Genomic DNA, 19,713 nt, shown 5'->3' on the forward strand with positions numbered 1-19,713 from the left:
CAACCTTGCTGACTGAGCCGTCTCCAGAGCTCCAGTTACTCTAGTCTTGAAAGGAATTAAACTATGGTTGTTTCACTAATAAGACAGCCACATGTCATAGCTCAACTAGAATATGATTTCTTTTGTTTGTTATCCCTAAGTAGATTAGTCTCTTGGAGTTGAATGTGAGTGAAGATACATGTGGGTTTGGAAAGACATCAGGAATTCACAGGTTTCTGTATAGAATCTTATTTCTCCAAGTAGTACCTCGCTCCCGAGACATCGTTTCCCAGATACCTGTGCGCAGAAAAGACGCCGATGCATTAGACCCAGGAAGATGAGAAGGCAACAAGTATCTTAATCTCAACGGAAAGAACCAAAGCCCTTGGAATCTCCTGTGATAGATTAGGCTCCTAATCTATCTGAATAGATTATCTGAAGACACTGTCGCTGTCCTCAGAGGCGTTAGGTGTTTAATTAACCAGCACCTTGGAAACTACGATCAGCCTGAGCCCTTCTGGTCTGCTTCCGCATACCCCTTAGGTTATCTTAGGTTACTGTAATACAGTTCTGAGGCAAACCTTTTTAATTCAAGAAACTAAAGTAATTTGTCTAATAGCCAGCGGCAAGTCAGTGCAGGTGAGAAGTGAATCCAGGTCTTGGGAAGACCACCCTAATCCAGCTGTTCCACCAACTACTCCCTGTGTCTGGGCATGTGGCAGCCTGTCTGTCCGTCCCTGTTCTGGAGACTGACTCAGCTTTTTTGTAGTTCCTCGGCAGTCCCCAGGTTCTGACCTTCTGCCCCATCTGTCCTGAATGTGCAAGCAAAGTGCTTTCCGTCTGTGTGCTGCCCGTCCAGTAGTCCCAGGGTTCCTGCACCCGGGGAGCACCGGCAAAGGCAGTGGCCTCAGCTTCTCCCCACTGCTGTGGATACAGTGAGTATCCAGGCGCCCTCCGGAAGACTAGGTTATCCATTAAGGAGCCCAGCCTTCTGCTTCTAAGAAAAACTTCTCAGCCCTTTTCCAACCTTCCTTCCTCTGGTCCCTCCACTGGTTTCAGAAGAGAGTTCTACAATTTTATATGTGGTATTATTCTATTTTCTGTTCTTTAAATCGGCCTGCCACCAGCCCACCTTGAGCTGGCTCCCTTTGCAGCCCCACTGCTTTCTTCCCGTCCTTTCCCTTCTGGGTTTCATTCTGCTCAGCTCTGCCCTTCCCTTGGATGTCTTGACCTTTGTGGACACTGCTTACTGCCAGGTTCTTCCTGCGCACATGCCACCTTCTTTCTTCCTTTACTTCTGGCTGCTCAGCATGCTGGGCATCAACACCACCAAAAAATGGAAAAACAACCCAAAAAACCTCCACTTGTGTCTTTAGTCTTAATCCTCACAGACCCCAAGCTCTAGAACTTTGAAAATAAACCATGACAAAGCCTTGTTGCTTTTAGATTGTTCCAGAATCCTCGAGCCTTCTCTTTTCTTTCTTTTCTTTTCCTGTGGTAGCACTTTATTATGGAATCCTATCTTCCAAACACAGGTGAGCTGTGGTCTCTTCCTGTTATGTATAAGGACAGCATAGGAGGTGGCCTGGCACTGGGTCAAGAACCTGTTAGCCTGGCTGTGGGCAGCTCATTCCAGGGAGCTACAGGTGACTAAGCCTTGCCATGAAGGCCCACCTGTGCCATGAAGACCCGTCTTTGGTACTCCATTGCCGGTCTGGCAAAAGGGTCATGAGTGGGAACACAGAGGAAAGATGCGTCCTCTTGCTGAGCCCCTGCTGTTGACCGGTGGGGAAAGCCAGTGCCTGACGCTGAGATTCACACTGCCCGCCAGAAGGCTACTTTGGATCTCCCAGGCACACCCTGCTCTGTAGACTAGCGAGAATGGGATACATGTTGTTGACTGTGCGATATTTAAATCATTCTTGGACATTCATTCTCAAAAAATGTGATTTACTGTTTCTAGATTATAACTTTAATGGCGTTTTAAGTAGGAAAAAAAATTTCTACCAATTAAGGTTATTTCTCTTCTCATTAATGTGTTAAAACATAATATAAACTTAGGAATATGTTTTTTCCCTGTGTTCTATTCAACATGAAAGGCAGAATTTATATTTTCATTACCATTTTTAAAACTGAAGGTGTCGCTCAGCATCCCAGCACATGCTTGGTATGAGTTGGTCCCCAGACTCCACCCCTCACATTTTGAACTTTCTTATTTCAAAACAGTTTATAGAATTTCCATACACAATATTTGGTAAGAAAATACATTAATAAACTGAATATCTAACTAGATACTACAGTACATAGGTTTCTGTGAAACTACCAGGTTTTGCTGGAAATTCTGGCTCATATGATGCTAAGTACATTAAAATATCATTATATATTTATTTGTGATCTACATTTTTTTTTCTAATAGTCTCTTCTGTCTTTTTTTTTTCTCCTCACATTTTAAATTTTAAGCATTTATTAGGATGACTTCATGGCTATGTGTACATACTGTGAAATAAGGGTTTCAATGCTTCAGTTAGAGGGAAGCACACGTCCTCTCTAAGATGATATTTATTGTTACTATAGAGTTTAAGGTAACGAGGGGCTGAGGGGGTAGCGTGGTAGTGCAGCACACATCCAGTATGGAGCAGACCCTGGGCTTAACCTCCAGCACCACAAGAGAGAAGAGATGACAGGGTGTGTGTAATAGCTTGCAATATCTGTGCGACTGTGTAGTTATTTTTAGTAGTATTTATTAAATGTAACTATAGCATAGAGGTACCTTAGCTTTGTGTTTTGTTTGGGAATGGGGGTGGGGATGGGGGGCAGGGTCTCATGTAATCCTGTCTGGCCTGGAACTGGCTGTGTAGACCAGGATGGTCTCCAGTTCACCTGCCTCCCTCTGAGTGCTGGGATTAAAGGCACGCACCACCACACCCAGCTGAATAGCCTTAGTTTAAAAAAAAAAAAAAAAAATTAAAATGTGCCCTGAGGGAAAAAGAATCAGTTGAAGTTTTAAAAACAAATGAACCAACAATCAAAAAACAGATCTGGAGACTGGCTGCACAGTACATATATGTTACTGAACTGTAATTGAAAGTAGTTAATGATGGTGAAGTTTAGAACATACTCATTTTTTTCACCATCAGATAAGAATCAACAGTCTCTCTCCCTTTCCCGTCCCTCCCCTCCCCCTCCCCATCATCTCTTCCTCTACATGTTCCCAGACAGCCTCTTCCCTTCTTTCTCTCCTTTCTCTTTCTGTCTTTCTCTGTCCCCTTTCTTTCTCTGCCTCTACTCCCTTCCCCAAACCCCCTTCTCATGACCCCTCAAAACGTCAGTTTATACTAAAAAAAAAAAAAAAAGAAAGAAAAAGAAGAAGTCAATATAAGTGACATGAAGTTTAGAAGCAGTGGTGAATCTTGCCCAAAGTATAGAGTTGGCACTGCAAGGACCGTGCAGAGGATTTGGGGGGTGTGGCTTCCAGAGGAAGACAGCGTGGGGAGGCTGCACTTGCCTCCTCCTGCGGATGTCAGGGCTGTGCTCTTTCGAGCATAGCCAGCTTTCCTTCCTTTAAGCTTGCTGAATGATTTCAGAGTGTGGAATCAGGATTTTTTTTTCCCATTTCCAAGAGCTGTCTGCTCTGGAGGTTATGGGAGGGGACTATTTGTGTTTGGTTTTCTTTTCTTAAGTTATAGTGCTAACTTTGACCCTGTTTCCATTAGGAGATGAAAGCATGGAAATTAAAAAACAAATTACGGGGATGAGAAGATTACTGAATGACAGCACTGGAAGGATATATCAACGTGTCGGCAAAGAAGGGGAAAAATTAAAAGAAGAGCCACAGGTTGTGGATTTAGTCTGGCCTCAGCGGTCAAACTCTTCCTCCGAGGCCTCACAGGGCCTCCACCCTCCTTCACGTGGAGAGTGGAATGAACTACCAACCCAAAGCGGGCAGTTCTCAGGGCAGTCTGGTCCACGCTCTAGAACCTTCCAGAGTCAGCCCCACATCTCTGCAAGTTCCAATGGTACGATTGTCCAAAATATTTAGAATATCCTGGTGGGTTTGTTTTATTCCTAAATACTGAGTTTGTCCTTTGAGATCAATCTATGACACCCTCCACTGGTCACTGCCCTTGCTGGGTTCTTTGTAATTTTCTTGTGTGGGCCTGCGAACAGAACACAGGGTCTTACACGTGCTAGGCCACTGCTTGTGTGGGCCTGCGAACAGAACACAGGGTCTTACACATGCTAGACCACTGCTTGTGTGTGCCTGTGGACAGAACACGGGGTCTTACACATGCTAGGCCACTGCTTGTGTGGGCCTGTGGATAGAACACGGGGTCTTATGCATGCTAGGCCACTGCTTTGCTACTCAGCACCAGCTACTGTACTGTGTTATTTTAAAAAGGCAACAGGAGAGGATGAAAAGAGAAAGTGTATAAAAACTGTAGAACAGAGAGTGAGGAAGGTCAGGGGCCTGTAGAATCAGAATTTTCATCCGCCAGTACATAGAGGATGCTGTCACCGGAGACTGGACAGTCCTGCAGAAGCAGCCCCCTTTAGCGCTAATAGAAGCTGCCCGGCTGTGTGCTGTGTGACTGATGCAGCTCTTGCTTGTCCCTTGCCGCACTTCCTCGTCAGAGAGGCCTAGTCAGTGATGCTGCACAGCCTCACCTTTTACACAGCTCTTTCCTTCCTCCTGTTCCAGTGCCGAATTGCTGAAACTCAAGCTGAGAAGGTCCCCTTTAAAGCAGCAGTTTTCAACCTGTGGGGCGTGACCCCTTGGGAGTCAACTGACCCTTTCCCAGGGGCCTCCTGAGACCATCATAAAATACAGATATTTATGGTACAATTCATAAAGTGGCAAAATTATAGTTATGAACTGGCAACAAAAATAATCTTATGGTTGGGGGTCACCACAACACGAGCCACTGTATTAAAGTTGTCAGAGTAATAGGAAGGTTGAGAACCACTGGTTTAAACTAAAATTTCTTTAAAATGGCTGACTGTTAAGTTGGGAGGAGGGGTTCCAATTTTTTTTTCTCAAGGCTTAAGGGAAAGAATTGATGCTTTCCTTGATAATATTAGTTTTCCATCCAGTAACACTGGATGTTGTTTGGTTTATAAATTATGCATAGATGTGCAGATCTGTAGTTCCCATAAAGAATAAGGGAAAAATAAGGTATTTCAGACTCCTTGAAAAGTTAAGACTTTCCTTCCTTGCATTTTCATTTTTATGAGATCCTTTGGTAGAAAGAAAATGTTTTGATTTTTTTTTCTTACACACAATTCACAGTAACCAGTTCAGGGGACTTAGGAGCCATGGTGAGACACTTCTGAGACAGTAAGGGACCCTAGCAATCAATGTATGGCAGCTTCTCTCCCTCCCAGTGTTACATAGGCAAGCATCAAGTCCACATGCTGGCAGGCTTCCAGCTCAGAGGGACGCTGCTCTTTAAAGGCTCCTCCATAAAAATAAAAAGTCCGTTCTCCTTAAAATTGGAAAATGATTTATAATGAGCTGAGAAGGGCTAGTTTTGTCCTCTAAAAAATCATAAAGACGGTGCTTAGATTAGTACCTAGGAATGCTCTGCAAAGCCCTCTTAACTCTACTCCAATAAGAGAAAAGAGTATATAGTATATATACACACATATATATATGTATATACACACACACATATGAGTATATAGTAAATGTGATCCTCCCAACATCAATAATTTGGGGGTAACATATTCAACTCACCAATATACAAGAGTGATGGATTTATCTTAGAAATGGGTACTAATATTAAAAGTTACAAAAAATTCCTCCAAATCAGTGTCAAAAAATAGATCTTTTCTGATTATTGCTTGCATTATTTCAGTACAGATATACTATGCAAGTGCTGAAAGAAAGTTCAGTAGTTACAGTGTCTGTCACATAGCATGGAGGCCTGAGTTCAAATCCAGGTGCAGCTTTTGCAACCTCTGCACTAGCGGCGTGAAGTCAGAACAGACATGGTGGCCAATTGGTCTAACCAGATCAGTAGGTTCCAAGTGAGCTGAGAGATCCTGTTCTTCAAGGAAGACACTTGACATCAGCCTTTGCCCTTCACACTCATGTGCACACTCATGTGATCATACATATACACCATGCACACTCAGACACACAAACGTTCTATATAGTTGATCGTTGAGTAATGTATGCTGGAATTATATCTTGTAGAGATTTGCAATATTGGGCAAACCCTCAGATAGATGCCACAGCCTAGAAACAGTGAAAAAAATATGTGGAAGTTAGATATGTCATCAATGCATAAAATGTCTATAATATCAGTTATTTTTTATCATCATAATTTACTACCAGTTTTTTATCATTATAATTTACTACCAAAATACATTATTTTAAAAATCAAGATTTATTAGAACTTAAGCACACAAATACTGTCTAGACTGTGCATGACATCATTAAGAGAAATTTAAACAAATGTAAATTTTTTAGCTGGCCCCTGTTACCATTGTGGGGAGTTAAAAATCAAAGTGAGATCTTTGACTTCCCTTGGGCCTGTGCCCCGCCCACCTCCCACAGTCCCTCACAGATCACTTGGATACAGCTGTGACTGCTCTGTGTTACTTTGGGATGGTTGTTAAGTCTAAAGCTGAGTCACTTCCCTTCCATTGGCGTTTTAATGCTTACTCTTCTCCAGAAGTTACCTTTAATTCTTCTGTGCTTTTACCATGGTAAACGGCATCTACAAATAATGAGTATTGTAGGAGTTAGCTTGTATCTAGTGGATGGTAAAACAGGTAATTGGAACAAGACCTTTCACTTGACCTCACCTGCCTGCCGGAAACTTAAGCAGCAGCTGCCCCTTAGACTGCCTCGATACATGGTAGTCAACCTGGGGCTGGAGAGGTCCAGCTGCCCAAGCTGTTTGCCAAATGGTCTGTTTTAGCTCACGGACAATGGGGAAATACTTGTTCATATGTGGGAGAAACAGAAGAGAGCAGCTTTGTTAAGGAACATACATAAAACTTACAGTGATGGAGACTAGTGAGGGGCTCATAAGAAGCTAGGTGGAGAAGAGAGCAACTGCAGACACCTCTGAGCAAGAAAACACTAGGCAATCCCACCCTGCCTCCTGCTTCTCCCCACCCCTGCTGAGAGTTCTAGAAGTTTCTATGTATCCACAGCTCCTCATTGCTACTAGTTTTTGTTAGAGTGTCTTAAGTTTTACTATGAACTCCTGTAGCATGCAGACCAGCAGTGGTTCTGCAAGAATACTACAGAGCTGGACTCTGGTTTTCGCTTTTGCTGTTTGAGAAAGTAGCCTGAGTGTTTTACCGTGACTTGTCAGAGCCTTGAAGTAGACAGACCTGCCTTGCCAGTGCATTGTGTGCCCGCATTCACACAGACCCTGTGACACAACACAGCATGCACCTTTCAAACAGAAGCCTGGCTAATTAGATAAAGTCAGACACCCCACATTTAGGTTGTGAAAATTACTGGTACATTTTCTTCTGACACAGTTTGATGATAATTGTAAGTACTTCAAAATTCATTCAAGATATATTTTTTCCTTTTCTTTGTAATTAATTCTTGCATGCTTTGGGAGTATATCATTCTTCTCTTTTGTGCTTAGGAGAACTTCCAGGGGTGAATTCAATAGTTGGATCCAACTGCTGCACTTGTAACTGCCAGTCAACCTTGCAGGCCATTCTCCAAGAACTCAAGACCATGAGGAAATTAATGCAGTTTCAAGCAGGTACAAAGATCAGCCCTCTACACACATCCTCGGCTGGTGACGTGTAGCTGACATCTTCGCTTGTGTGCATTGTCCTTTTGTCCCACACTCCTCCCACTTTGCTGTCTGTCTTGCTATGCCTTTTCAAGTATCCATTTTCTCTACTCTTTCAACAACCTGCGATTTTTGTCTTATTTTATTTTTTAGTAAATCAAACAAATTTTGTTATTGCCCTTAATACCGCTATTGGGCACATACATGTGATCTCAGCATACTTCATCTCCTGATCTCCTGATACTTCACAAATGCTAGTTAATTAAATTTTGGAATATCTTATGTGAAAGAGCCCTTCAGGAAATACAGCCTTCCCTGCTGACGATGCTCAAGGACTCGCGCAGATGAGAAGCGGTGAGCCCTGGGCTCTGCCTGTGGTTTTCTGCTGGCACGTGGACAGAGATGGTTAGAAACACACCGTCCGCTTTCTTCACTTGACTCTTTGTTCTCTTTGTCATTGAATAAGGGGAACAATGGAATCAGGCATGTGTGCTGGGAACTGAACCCCAGTTTCTCAATTTCTAGCTGGATGACTTCTAGGCTCCCCACTCTTATCTGTGAGTGAGTATTAATGTCTGATTCGCAGGGTTGGTTTTTAAATGTGACGGAGATAGCAACAATAAATGAGACCTGTCAGGCAGACTTACTGCACACCTCTGTTCTTTTATGGGCCCGCCCCACAGCACTCGCTAGAAGTTTGGAAGTCGAGGTCTTTGTCTAGCAGCTCACTATCTAATTGTCACAATGAATAAGGAACCCGGAAGTTTTATTTTGTTACATATGCAAAAATAACAAGACCCTCTGGACAGCTGAAACTGCTTGGTGCTGTTCGTTTGGCACAGCAGGACAGCAGCCCAGGCCTGTGGTGATGGGCCTGCTGACTGTTCACACCGCAGTGTTCAGAGTCATCTCTCAGAAAGTGTGCTGGGGGACAGCCTCCCAGTAAGACCTCACATTTGGTGATGTGGTTCTGATATAAAAAGCTTAGGACTTGTACAGATCAGTCACCCACAGTCACATTTTTTAAGAAAGCAAAAGGATTTATTTCTGGGAATAATAAGTCCAAGCCAAGGACTATACTCGGTCTTATCCCAACACCTAAGTGAGAGTCTAGTCGGTAAGCTCTTGACTCGCCTTGTCCCACCACAGTAATCAGAGTTTTTGCTAATTGTCAAAGGCAGGATCTCCTACACATGAGCCCCAGAAAGAAAGGTTACCTCATTCTTATAGGTGCTGCTCACAGAGGGAGAATTTCTCAGTACTTAAGAAAATATGCATATGAAATGGTAATGATTTATTTTGTTACTTAAGCTCCTTACTACTGAAATGGCAAACTAGGGATTGCACTCGTGCACATCCTTGACTGGAAGGCAAGAATCTATTAAGTAAATGCTACCTTGTCACCGTGTTTTCTCTCCTGAACCTTTGCAGATTAGTGAGGCAAGTGATTCCAGAGCTATGAGGAATAAAGAAAAGATAAACCGAATAAATGAGTCTCCCTTAAGTTTAAGAAAATTAATTTTCTTAAACTTAAAACAAAATCGTGTTGTGTGGGCAGATTTACTTAAGGGTTATCACCCATGAGATTTAGGATTTAAATTCTGTTTTGAAAGCTTCACCCTTATTTTACAGGAGGACTTAGACCAAGCAGTGAGAGCTGAGTGCAGGAAAGTGGAGCTCTTTCAAGACTTGCAGGAGAAGCAAGACTTGATAGCCCTCTGTCTGGACACCAAAAGCATCGGAAAGAGTGAGCTTAGAAAGGGCTTGGGCCTGGGGGATGCAGCTTAGCTGCTCCTGATCATGGTTGCCAGAGTCCGTTTGACCCTGGAGACGAGACAGGCTATCTGGAATCAAAATGCATATATGGCTGTATGCTGGAATCTCTGGAGAAACCTTGTAACAATATTGATACTGTGGCCCTACCTCTGGATGTTCTGACCCACTGAGTCCAGGACATATTATTAAGAATTGGGGTAATTTTCAAAATGCCACACTGATTCTAAAGTGTAGCTGAGAGCTAGAACCAGGGTCGCTAATCACCACGCGCACAGCCAGAAAGGCCACTATCCAGGCAGCTGCTTCCAGAACTTAGACACTGCCTTCTAGTGCAAAGAGAAAAACGTGTTTGAATCAGTATAAATAGTCTTGGTTTTCAGACTCGTAGGAAATAAGAGGAAGCAGTCCATGGTGATGTGCATTTAAGGACTTAATTTTCATGTGGCCTGTATTCATAGGTTTCTTTCTGTTTAGAAAAAAAGGCAGGAATTTCTAGAGCTCTTATTTAGAGAGCCATGTTGATAGATGAGGAATTGATGCAAATGGAACCCATATTCTCCTCTGCCCCATTCCATCAGTGGTTGATCAATGCTCCTACTACAGGCATGCTTATGAAAGGCAAACTTGCCATCTTGGGTTCTTTAAGTACATGTTCTGCATGAGTATCTGGCCATTGTACTATTGGTAGATTTGCTAATTCACTCAACTCATTCAGAACAAATAAGGTCTGGAAAAGCAGGCAGCCTGACTTGACACCGGGGAATGCAGTGTGCAGAGATGGGTGATGTGTAGAGAGCACTTGACAAGGAAGATGACTAATGAGGCTTTTCCAAGTCCTTACCCACCCAGCCCAGTTCTAGGTAGAATCCGTCCAAACTGTTTCTTTGAACCAGTCCTGCCCAGATCATCATCATCCTGGTCCTTGTAGGCTGTAACTGATCAGCTGAACGCCAATGATGTTAGGGCTTTTGCTTGGATGGGCTCACCAGAGAGCATGAGCATCTATAGCTAGATTTAAGTTCTGGAGTTCTCCTTCAAACCTGCCACATGATCATGAACCCTTTCCTTCCATCTAAGCCAGGATGCTGTACTGGTCTGATGATCCAGTACATTCAGAGCTGTTTCTCCTGGTGATGAGACTTTAAGGTGTTGGGTTAGGACTTTAAGGTGCTGAGTGAGATAGATATCTACCAGTTCTTCATCCTGAGGGAGCCTCGCCTCAGAGTCAGCTTGTAAATCGCAGAGACAGGCCGAGGTAGGTTTTCCTCAGACGCAAGTACCTGTACCATATTTGTGTTTATTGTCCACAGTTGGAACTCAAAACAGACAACAACCCCCAATTTCCCTTATGTGCTCCCAGCGAACCGCCGTCTCACGCAAGAGAAATAAAAAGAAAAAGGTACTCCCGAAGACTGTGCAACCTGTGACGGCTGTGGAACCAAAGCCCAGTCCCTTGGACATTGAGAAGAAGCCAGCAGCCTCGGCCACAAGGCCGCCAGGTCTCCAAGCTGCAGAGCACACTTCCGCCGAGGAGAACCACGTCCTGGGATTTGGCATTGTTCTGGAATCGCCATCCTCAGATGTAAGTTGATATTTTCTGACTGCCAACCTGATTGATAGAAGTTTCAGGAACCTTGTAGTATTAAGACACTTTCCACCTAACTAGTTAGTTCTGCCCCAAACAAGTAGAGAGGTATGCATGTGGGAAAGAGGAGTAAGAACCTGAAAAATGTGAGCCTTCCTTGTTCACAGACATCCTGCTTCTTATCTCCGAAAGGAGAGGGGTGTGTTGTAAATAATCTGCTCACTAATTTCTCTACGATTTTTAATTTCCAAGTGGCAGTTTTCAATTTCCTCAATGTAGAAAACTAAGAGAACATAATTAAATCCTTTGTAGACGGGCATAAATGAACAGAAGCATACAGATAAGGTCATACCTTTGTGGAAACACAAACTAAAAATAAGAAAGGAGCAACGGTGCTAATTCTGTTTTATAGATGCAAGCCACACTGCTAATTAGGTGGCGGTGCCATGCCATTTACTCCGTGTAATGATAGGTTAACGCTTTGCAAAGGTTTGCTATTTTAATATCACGGCTAGAACGTTGTTGCAGTCTGGGACGGTAGATTGCATCCGAGATATCCATCTGACATGCTGTTTTATATTCATGGTCCCATAAATGAATTTCTGTCATAATGTGCTGAATTTGCAGCTGCATACTCTATGTACAATATCTTTATCTAGAGCACCTTTTCGCTGTGAATCCCAACTTGTTGTCAGAGTTCTTAAAATAATCAGGAAAAAGTGATGTATTGTTCCCAGATTGCATAGGGTGAGGCTCCTGCTGAGAGCTCCCACAGACTCCTATAGGACTGGAGTTTTTCCCTGCCTCCTGAACTTTAAATAGGAAACCAATTGCTGATTTCCGTAAGTATCGCTTCTGAGTGGGAGGAAGGCAGTTTGGTAGCATTTATCTATGTTTGGGCCTTTAATGAAAAGAATCATCTCACTATGTTTTCAATCTAGAAAATTCTTTGCACTTTCACTAAACCCTTACTGTTAAAAGAGGCATTTGTTTTTATGATACGTGTATGCTAAAGCCATTAAACTCTTCTAAACTAATATTTAATTTACAAAGTCCTCTTGGTAGTGAAGTTTGGTATGGGACCAGCTCTCTTGTTTGATTGTATTGTATCATCACAACAGCTAAGGCCTGGTTCAAATCCTAGGTAAATCATATATTTGAAAACAGATAAATTAGCCTATAATAATTATAAATTATTATAAAGTACAGTTAGGCTGTTTTTGATAAACTATCATGTTTTCCTTAAATTTCTTAAAATTCTTTTCTGCTAGGCATTGGTATATTAAAACAGTAGTTGAGACTGTAGATCATCTGCTGTGTAGATGTGTCTAGTGCCACTAATAACTGAATTTTCCCCTTTTATTGTTAAGTTTCAAGTGTATTTTATCAATAAATTGGAGGTCTGGTAAAGACCCTGTGTATATTTGCAAAACAGAATAGAATTTTTATTAGTTTTACCAACATCAGTATTTATTTATGTAATACATACAAACAGCTTACATTTTATTCATGGCTTACGCTGGAACTTCTTACCGAAAATGATCGTTAAACAATAGGATGATTGTAAAGAAAGGGTGGGAAAGCTATGGGCATGTCATCTTTACAGTACCCATTACACCACCATTTAATTTACCTCTTCAGTACGTGAGTGAACTGAGACCCTCACATAGAGAACTTAGCACTGAGTCCCAGGACGAGCTGCAAAAATGCTTTCCATGGGCTGTGCTCATAGGTGCCCATCAGGCTGGCCCGAGCAGTTCCTGGGACGAGGAGTGTGGGCTTGACTCCAGAAAAGTGGACTCTCTCTGCTCAAGTATCCAACTTAGGTCCCTTTCTCATCTTCTAGTATTTCTTAGCTATAAGGCTATAAAATGTTTAATGGAAGTCTAAAGGGAATAATTCTTCTATTTTTTATAGCAATTATCCTATAAAACAAGTTGGAGAAAACACAGGGAGATAGGAGTTTTGCGTCTGAAAAGTCTGCACTGTTCAGGGGCCTTCAGTGGTAGTGCTGGGCAGTTTGTCCGTTGTTTTTCAAATAGCTGAGTGACTTTGGGGAAAAGCAGGATGCTTCCAGGAGAGAATACCTTGATGCTGCACATGAGCTACGGTCCATCTTCATCTGAGGGCACAGAGGCGTCGCTGGTGAAGGGTTCACGTAGAGGAACAATCTGCCTGTGTGAGGGTGGTGCCTGGCGTCCGTTATGAATGACCGACAGATGAAGCGGGAGAAGCTGGATCAGCGGTTCTCAACGTGTGAGTCGAGACCCCTTGGGGAGTCAGCTGTGCTTTTCACAGGGGTCGCACATCAGAGAGCCTGCATTTCAGATACTCACACTATGATTCATAACAGTAGCAAAATCACAGTTATGGAGTAGCAACAAAAATAATTTTATGGTTGGGAGTCACCACAGCAATCAGGAGCTGTATTATAGGGTCACAGCCTTAGTAGGGTTGAGAACCGCTGTACTAGAGTTTAGGCAAAAAGAAAAAAGTTCCCTGTGGTTAACCAGGCCAAGAGTGGTAAGCCTTAAAGTGAAGGGAGGGTCCTTGAGGACAGGCTGCTTGCTGAAGGGAAAGCGAATGCCTGGGTTTGGTTTTGGGAAGGAGGTAGGTGGCTAGCTCTTACCAGCAGCTTTACTCAAGGTAGGACTTCCTGTTCTAGATAGGAAGGAAAAGTGAGTTCAGCATCCTCAACCGTTCCTTAGACCCCGTGGGCAAAGGAGAAAGAGGAGTGTCAAGCACCACCCCTCTGCCAATTGCTTTTCTAAATTAAAAACAAACAACAAACCTGTGGGTTATCCTTTCAGATTCGCGGTGTATTAAGTTACTCTTCTATATTAACTTGTCATGTCACACAAATGCAATTGTGTGTATTCACAGACGAAAAACCAAATGTAGCAGCCCATGTGGCTCTGGAGATCACTGTAGGGAACAGTCTTCTGAGTGGCGATTATCCCTCCTTCATCACAGGAAGGCACAACGCTCCTACCAGACCCACTGAAATAGCAACACATTAAACATCATATATGGGGAAGTCCTACTGCAGTGCTTTACATATAAAAGGTCCTCAATACGTGTAATTTACTTAATCTACAAATGATAAAATATCTGCTCCTAAAAAGCACCTTGTACAAAATCATCTTTAAAATATTGGTCTAGATTTGGCTTCAGCTATAGCTCCTCGGTGCATCTCCTCTCTGCCTATACACTGTCAGGGCTCTAATCTACTCTGAGCAATCCTCCTCTACGGAAACTTCTTGGTTGTTTTTTTTTGTTGTTGTTTTTTTTTTTTAACTGAATTACTTCCATGATTTCGTATCCTACCCCAGCTGCTCAAGAACAGGGTTCTACATTATGAAAGTCATAATACTCATGGGATGTCCTGGCTGAAACAACTCATCTCATTTAATCTTGCTGTCGTCCTCTTAAAGAAAGTCTGCACGAGTTGGCAGGGTCAGATGAGGTGGAACTAATTCTCCACTCCGAGCCTGTCATGTGCCCTTGTTCACTGTGGAAAGGCTTCTGGCTGCCCATTCAAATACATGTACTTTGTTTTTTTAATTTTTATTGTCCTATATGTATAGGTATTTTGCCCTTGTGCATGTGTGTGCACCGTGTGTATGTATGTCTGGCGCCCATGGCAGCCAGAAGAAAGTGTGGGACTCCTTGGAGTTACAGACGGTTGTGAACCGCCTGTGGGTGCTGTGAGTGGAACCTCGGTCTTCTAGAAAAGCATCCTTTACCACAGAGCCATTGCTCCAGCCCTCAAGCACATTTGGTTGTGATAAGCACTCGGTAATTCATTATGACTGATCATTACTTGAAAGGGAACCAGATGGTTAGACTGTGACTCTTTAATTCTGTTTACTCGGCACTTTAGGGGGACAGCAAGTGGTTAAAAGAGCAGGCCGCTGGCTTAGGATCTCAGCTGTGTGACCCTGATCAAGTGACCCCTGGTCCTCACTCAGCTTCCTTCCTATAAATGGGAATAACAGTGTTTTCCTCACAGAGCTGGAAGAACGAATGAAGCCTTCTATGGAAAGCATTCAGAACAGTGCCTGGCACATTTTAAGCACTCAATAAATATTGGTTCTTTTTTTTTTTTTTTAAACCTTACCATTCCTACCTAAGTACCTTCAGAGGAACCAATGTAAATATGGCTAAGTAGACTTAGCTCTCTGTATGATGATCAGATGCACATGAACAAATAGCACTTTTGAGGGGGAAAGAGCTAAGGAGTGTGGGGGTTCGCATTTGGAACATGATTATTTGACCCTTTTTCAGTTAACGCTTAAATAGAATTCAGACTTAAATTATACAGAAGCAATAGCAGAAACCCAAAGCCAATTCTGAAATGCAAATACATAATTTAATTCTTTCTTTATGAATTCACAACACAATGCCCTATGAGACAAAACAGCTGCTCACTTCTCCCGCTCACGGCTGTTCGACACTGGGTCTGTTGATCACTTTCTTAGGGCGGGTATTACACCTGAACTGCCTAGTTTTGTGTTTGTTAATGGTTGACTTCTGTTTTGTTTGCTTTGCTTTGCTTTATTGAGCTACTCAGATAAGCTTTTAAAGCCTATTTCATAATTTTTAATCATAGAAAATGTTTTTATTTGATGGAGTTATTATAAATACTCTCCAGTAATTCCAGATGGCAAAAATTGTAAGTTAACAGAAGACAAATGATGAATATTCATCAGTTTAAGATAATTTTGTTAATCCTGATTTTGTATGCTTCTTAAATAATTTTAAACGCATTGGTGCCTTCAACAAAAATAGCTTTTTAATTCAGAGTGCTTTCCTGATAACATCTTATCTCAATAGATAAAATGTTCTGCTAGGATCAATTAAGGTAAACCATGGAAACCATTTTCCATTCACTCATTGACATTCAGGCAGATGTGCCTGAGAGCCTCGGTTTCTGTGGGACGCTGCTTGGGTTCAAATCCTCGCCTCATTATGTTAGTTGGGTGATCTTTTAACAAGTTACTCAACCTTCCTGGTCCTTGGCTTTGCATGTGAAACCTTGGAATAATGATGGTAGCCACTTCATGGAATGAGAAAACTGATGTATTCTGTGTTTCCCTAGAGTCTAGGATATAATAAGCAACAAATAAATATCTATTATATCACTATTTTCCAGGGTGCTCTAAAGGGAACGTAATAGTCTTTGCTCGTTAAGGAGCACATGGGAGGAGTTTGCAGACAGTACTTGCAAGCCGCAGAGCAGACAGAATGTCTCCAGAAAACTGGGAAGATTGGAGCTTCTGTACCCGGAAGGTCAGAGACAAGCGTCTCACCATGGGCGTCTTCTCAGAGGAGCAATTTCCGTGGAGTTAGGGGAGAAGAAGCTAGACTGTGGTGTTAGAATCTTACATATTGTCCACTTAGCTCAGTCTTCTTTAACATAAATCAGGCCTTAATGTTCAGAACCACGATTTATTGCCTAAGAAGGAAAAGGCTAACTACAGCTCTGAAAGGCTACAATCTCTCACTATGCAAATGCATGAGGAAACTTTTGAGAGACCAAATTGTACTGTCTTTTCTAAGATCTTAATTCTACCAAATCTTATCAAAGAAACATAAAAGAATTAGAACTTGAATGATTTTTTATCCTAGTCAATATTAAATATATGCTGTGATCATTACACTTGCTTTTTCATAGAGATTTTGTTAAGCACTTTTAATATTGGTCTTGATGGGGTGCAGCCAGCCAGCGGCATCTGTTCTATTAATTCTGGGATTCTCAGTTCAGCCACATCCTTAGGCCACACCTGTGTTGAGCTGACTAACAATAACAGACAGAGGCTGAGCCAGCCAGCGTCAGCCAGAGTATACCGTACCCCAGTCTCAGCTGATCATTGGCCAAGTGCCTTGAGGTATTATTCAAAAATGGTGATAGTAAATCTACTGGGTGCAGATTTTATTTGTAGAACATAATGTTAATTTTTCTAATAAAAAAGATAACATTTATGAGCCAAAACAAAATCTGTTACGTGTTTTGTGTGTTTAAGACTTTTTTCTTTTAGGCAGTGGTAGCACACACCTTTAGTCCCAGCACTTGGGAGGCAGAGGAAGGTGGATCTCTCTTTGAGGCCAGTTTGAAGCCAGCCTGGTCTACAGATTAAGTTCCAGGATAGCCAAGGCTACACAAAAAAAACCTTGTCTCAAAATTCTAATAATAATAGTAATAATTAATAAATAAAATAATTTTCTCTCATAAACTGAAACTTGTTTTTCTAGAAATAGATCAGATATACTACTAAATAAATAGGACAGAGGCTCATTATATATTATAGTATTGCGAACAGGCAGCCTAAGAGTATCTTGTAAATATCATTATCAGTCCTTCCTTACATTTTGCAGGGGCAGAAAATCCATCTTCCTCAGCAGAGCCCACTTGCTCATCTCATTTCTTTAAGGTTCCATCCTGAGCCAGTCTGAGACTTGACCAGCTGGCCTAGCTCCCTGTCCTCACTCATATCACTTTAGACAGACGCCTGTGCATGTGCCTCACCTCCTACCACCTGAGACAGCCAGCCTTGTGCATGTGCCTCACCTCCTACCACCTGAGACAGACAACCTTGTGCATGTGCCTCACCTCCTACCACCTGAGACAGACAGCCCTGTGCATGTGCCTCACCTCCTATCACCTGAGATAGACAGCCTTGTGCGTGTGCTTGTGAATGTGAGTCTTGCACAGCATAGAGCTGGGACAACCATTGTGTACCATTTATTAATAATAACAGTTGAAAATCTAGGGCTAATGGCCAATCAAAAGCATCTGTGCACTTCTTTCCTCTTAACCAATGACTGTATATGTAGCTTGTTAAATGTCTTACTATAATTTTGTACTATTACTATCGTATATAAAATAGCCTGTATCAGATGTGGACCCTGAGTGACTCATTTATGTGATCTCTTTAATTGTTTTATGATATGTTCATAGGATCTTATGGGTGGCAGGGGACAGGGAAGTGTCCTTTTCATTTATCTTGTTGTAAAATCTATTACCTAAACTACTTCTAAGCGAAAGGAACACCACACCGGAAATGCAAAGAAACAGCAGAGTCAGTGTAGCTGTCCTTGGTCCAGGGACATTTTCAAGAGCCATTAGGACTCAGCAGTTTTTGCTCCCTGAACGTCACCAGTATAAGATGAAATCACACTGCTTAAGGCATTCCCACTGCTGATACATTATACTCAGTGACCAGGGAACCTAAAGGGAACAGAATACTGCACAGTGGGAATTCACAGTGAACCCTAAAAATAATGACTGTAAACATTGTAAGTTGTGCCCATAATTTGGATGTCATCATTTAAACATCTTTCAGCAACAGTAGATGCTGCAGATTAGTTTATTATCTGTCTTGGCTTGAGCATCAAAAAAACAAATCTGTCAAGAGTATTTTTTACATTGCTTATTTAGAAAAGTATTTTTATAACTTATCTCATTTAAACCTCAGCCAGTAAACAAACAAACAAGCAAAAAGATAATGATCCTACAACTAGAGAAAGTGTTTTAACCTGATTTTAAATATACATGCAGAGTTGTGGTTCATTATATAGCAATAATGTATTATGATTATGCTTATAAAGTAGAATAGATAGCAAGATTTCATAGTGAAAGCAAGATAATTAGTGTCATGGGTTTTTTTTCATGTTTTAGAGCATAAAGTTAGCCCCCACACCTCCCTTCCTTTTTCTTAGAAGGAATTGCTGCTTTGTGGCACCCTTAACCATGCTTTAGTGCCCTGTTGTTACCTGCTAAGAAGTCTGAACAGGAATCAGGGAAGAAGATGGGGGAAGGGCTGTGACTCAGCCACTTTTGCAATTACATTGCTGTCTGTTGTAGCTATTGACCCAGCAGTGGCAGATAGCAACAGCTTTGGCCACCGATGGCCCCTCTGCAGCCACATACCATATGCTTACAGAGGTCTTGGTGCTACAGAAACCTCCAGGTGTCTACTTTTAGGCAACATAGCAGGTGCCACCAATAATAAACAAACTGTGGTGGTCTCCTAACTCTTATCTTCAGGCCCTGTTAGAGTGCCACGCCATCCACCCCTTCCCTTTCCCAGCCTGCCTTTTCTCCATCCCTTTCCTCCACATCCCTGGCAGCCAGTCCTGTCTGGTGTTAGCACTAACAGCCCTTGCTCAGAACCTCTCGGGTAGTGTTCCTCTTACCATGTAGAGGTGTGTGGGGTGGGGTTTATGTCCATCGTAGCTGCAGAGCCAGCCTTGAATCCCTCTCCACAGAAGGCACTTGGTGAGTAGGTACTGAATCAGGTGCTCATCTCCTCCTGGAGCCTGCAAACCATCATTCTAAGACACTGGTGTGTGCCTGGCCACAGCAAGAGACTCGAAGACCACTTCCTCTGTAGAGCGAAAGGGAAACTCAGACCTGGTCACTGAATTCCTGTGTAGCATTTAGTTTATTCTCTCTGCTGGATGCTGACTGGATTCCTGGCATGCTAGATATAAAAACTATGTATCCCAGCTAGATAAATGCAGTGCAAAAAGTGCTGTAAACCTATTTCATAGAAAGTAATCTGCAGCCGGGCATGGTGGCGCCCGCCTTTAATCCCAGCA

At 42.4% G+C, this 19,713-nt stretch overlaps 1 protein-coding gene across 2 annotated transcripts in view; it reads left to right on the plus strand.

Moving 5' to 3' along the window:
• The window catches only part of Bend7 (BEN domain containing 7), an 84,903-nt gene that overhangs the window by 22,790 nt on the left and 42,400 nt on the right, over positions 1-19,713 (plus strand). For both annotated transcript variants that reach the window (XM_021215705.1, XM_021215706.1), the window contains exons 3-5: positions 3,693-3,995; positions 7,593-7,715; positions 10,835-11,106. In XM_021215705.1, coding sequence (XP_021071364.1) covers positions 3,693-3,995; positions 7,593-7,715; positions 10,835-11,106 — 698 coding nt within the window. The remainder of the gene's footprint in view (positions 1-3,692; positions 3,996-7,592; positions 7,716-10,834; positions 11,107-19,713) is intronic.

This window comes from Mus pahari, chromosome 16 (assembly GCF_900095145.1).
Source record: "Mus pahari chromosome 16, PAHARI_EIJ_v1.1, whole genome shotgun sequence".
Taxonomy (NCBI): Eukaryota; Metazoa; Chordata; class Mammalia; order Rodentia; family Muridae; genus Mus; species Mus pahari.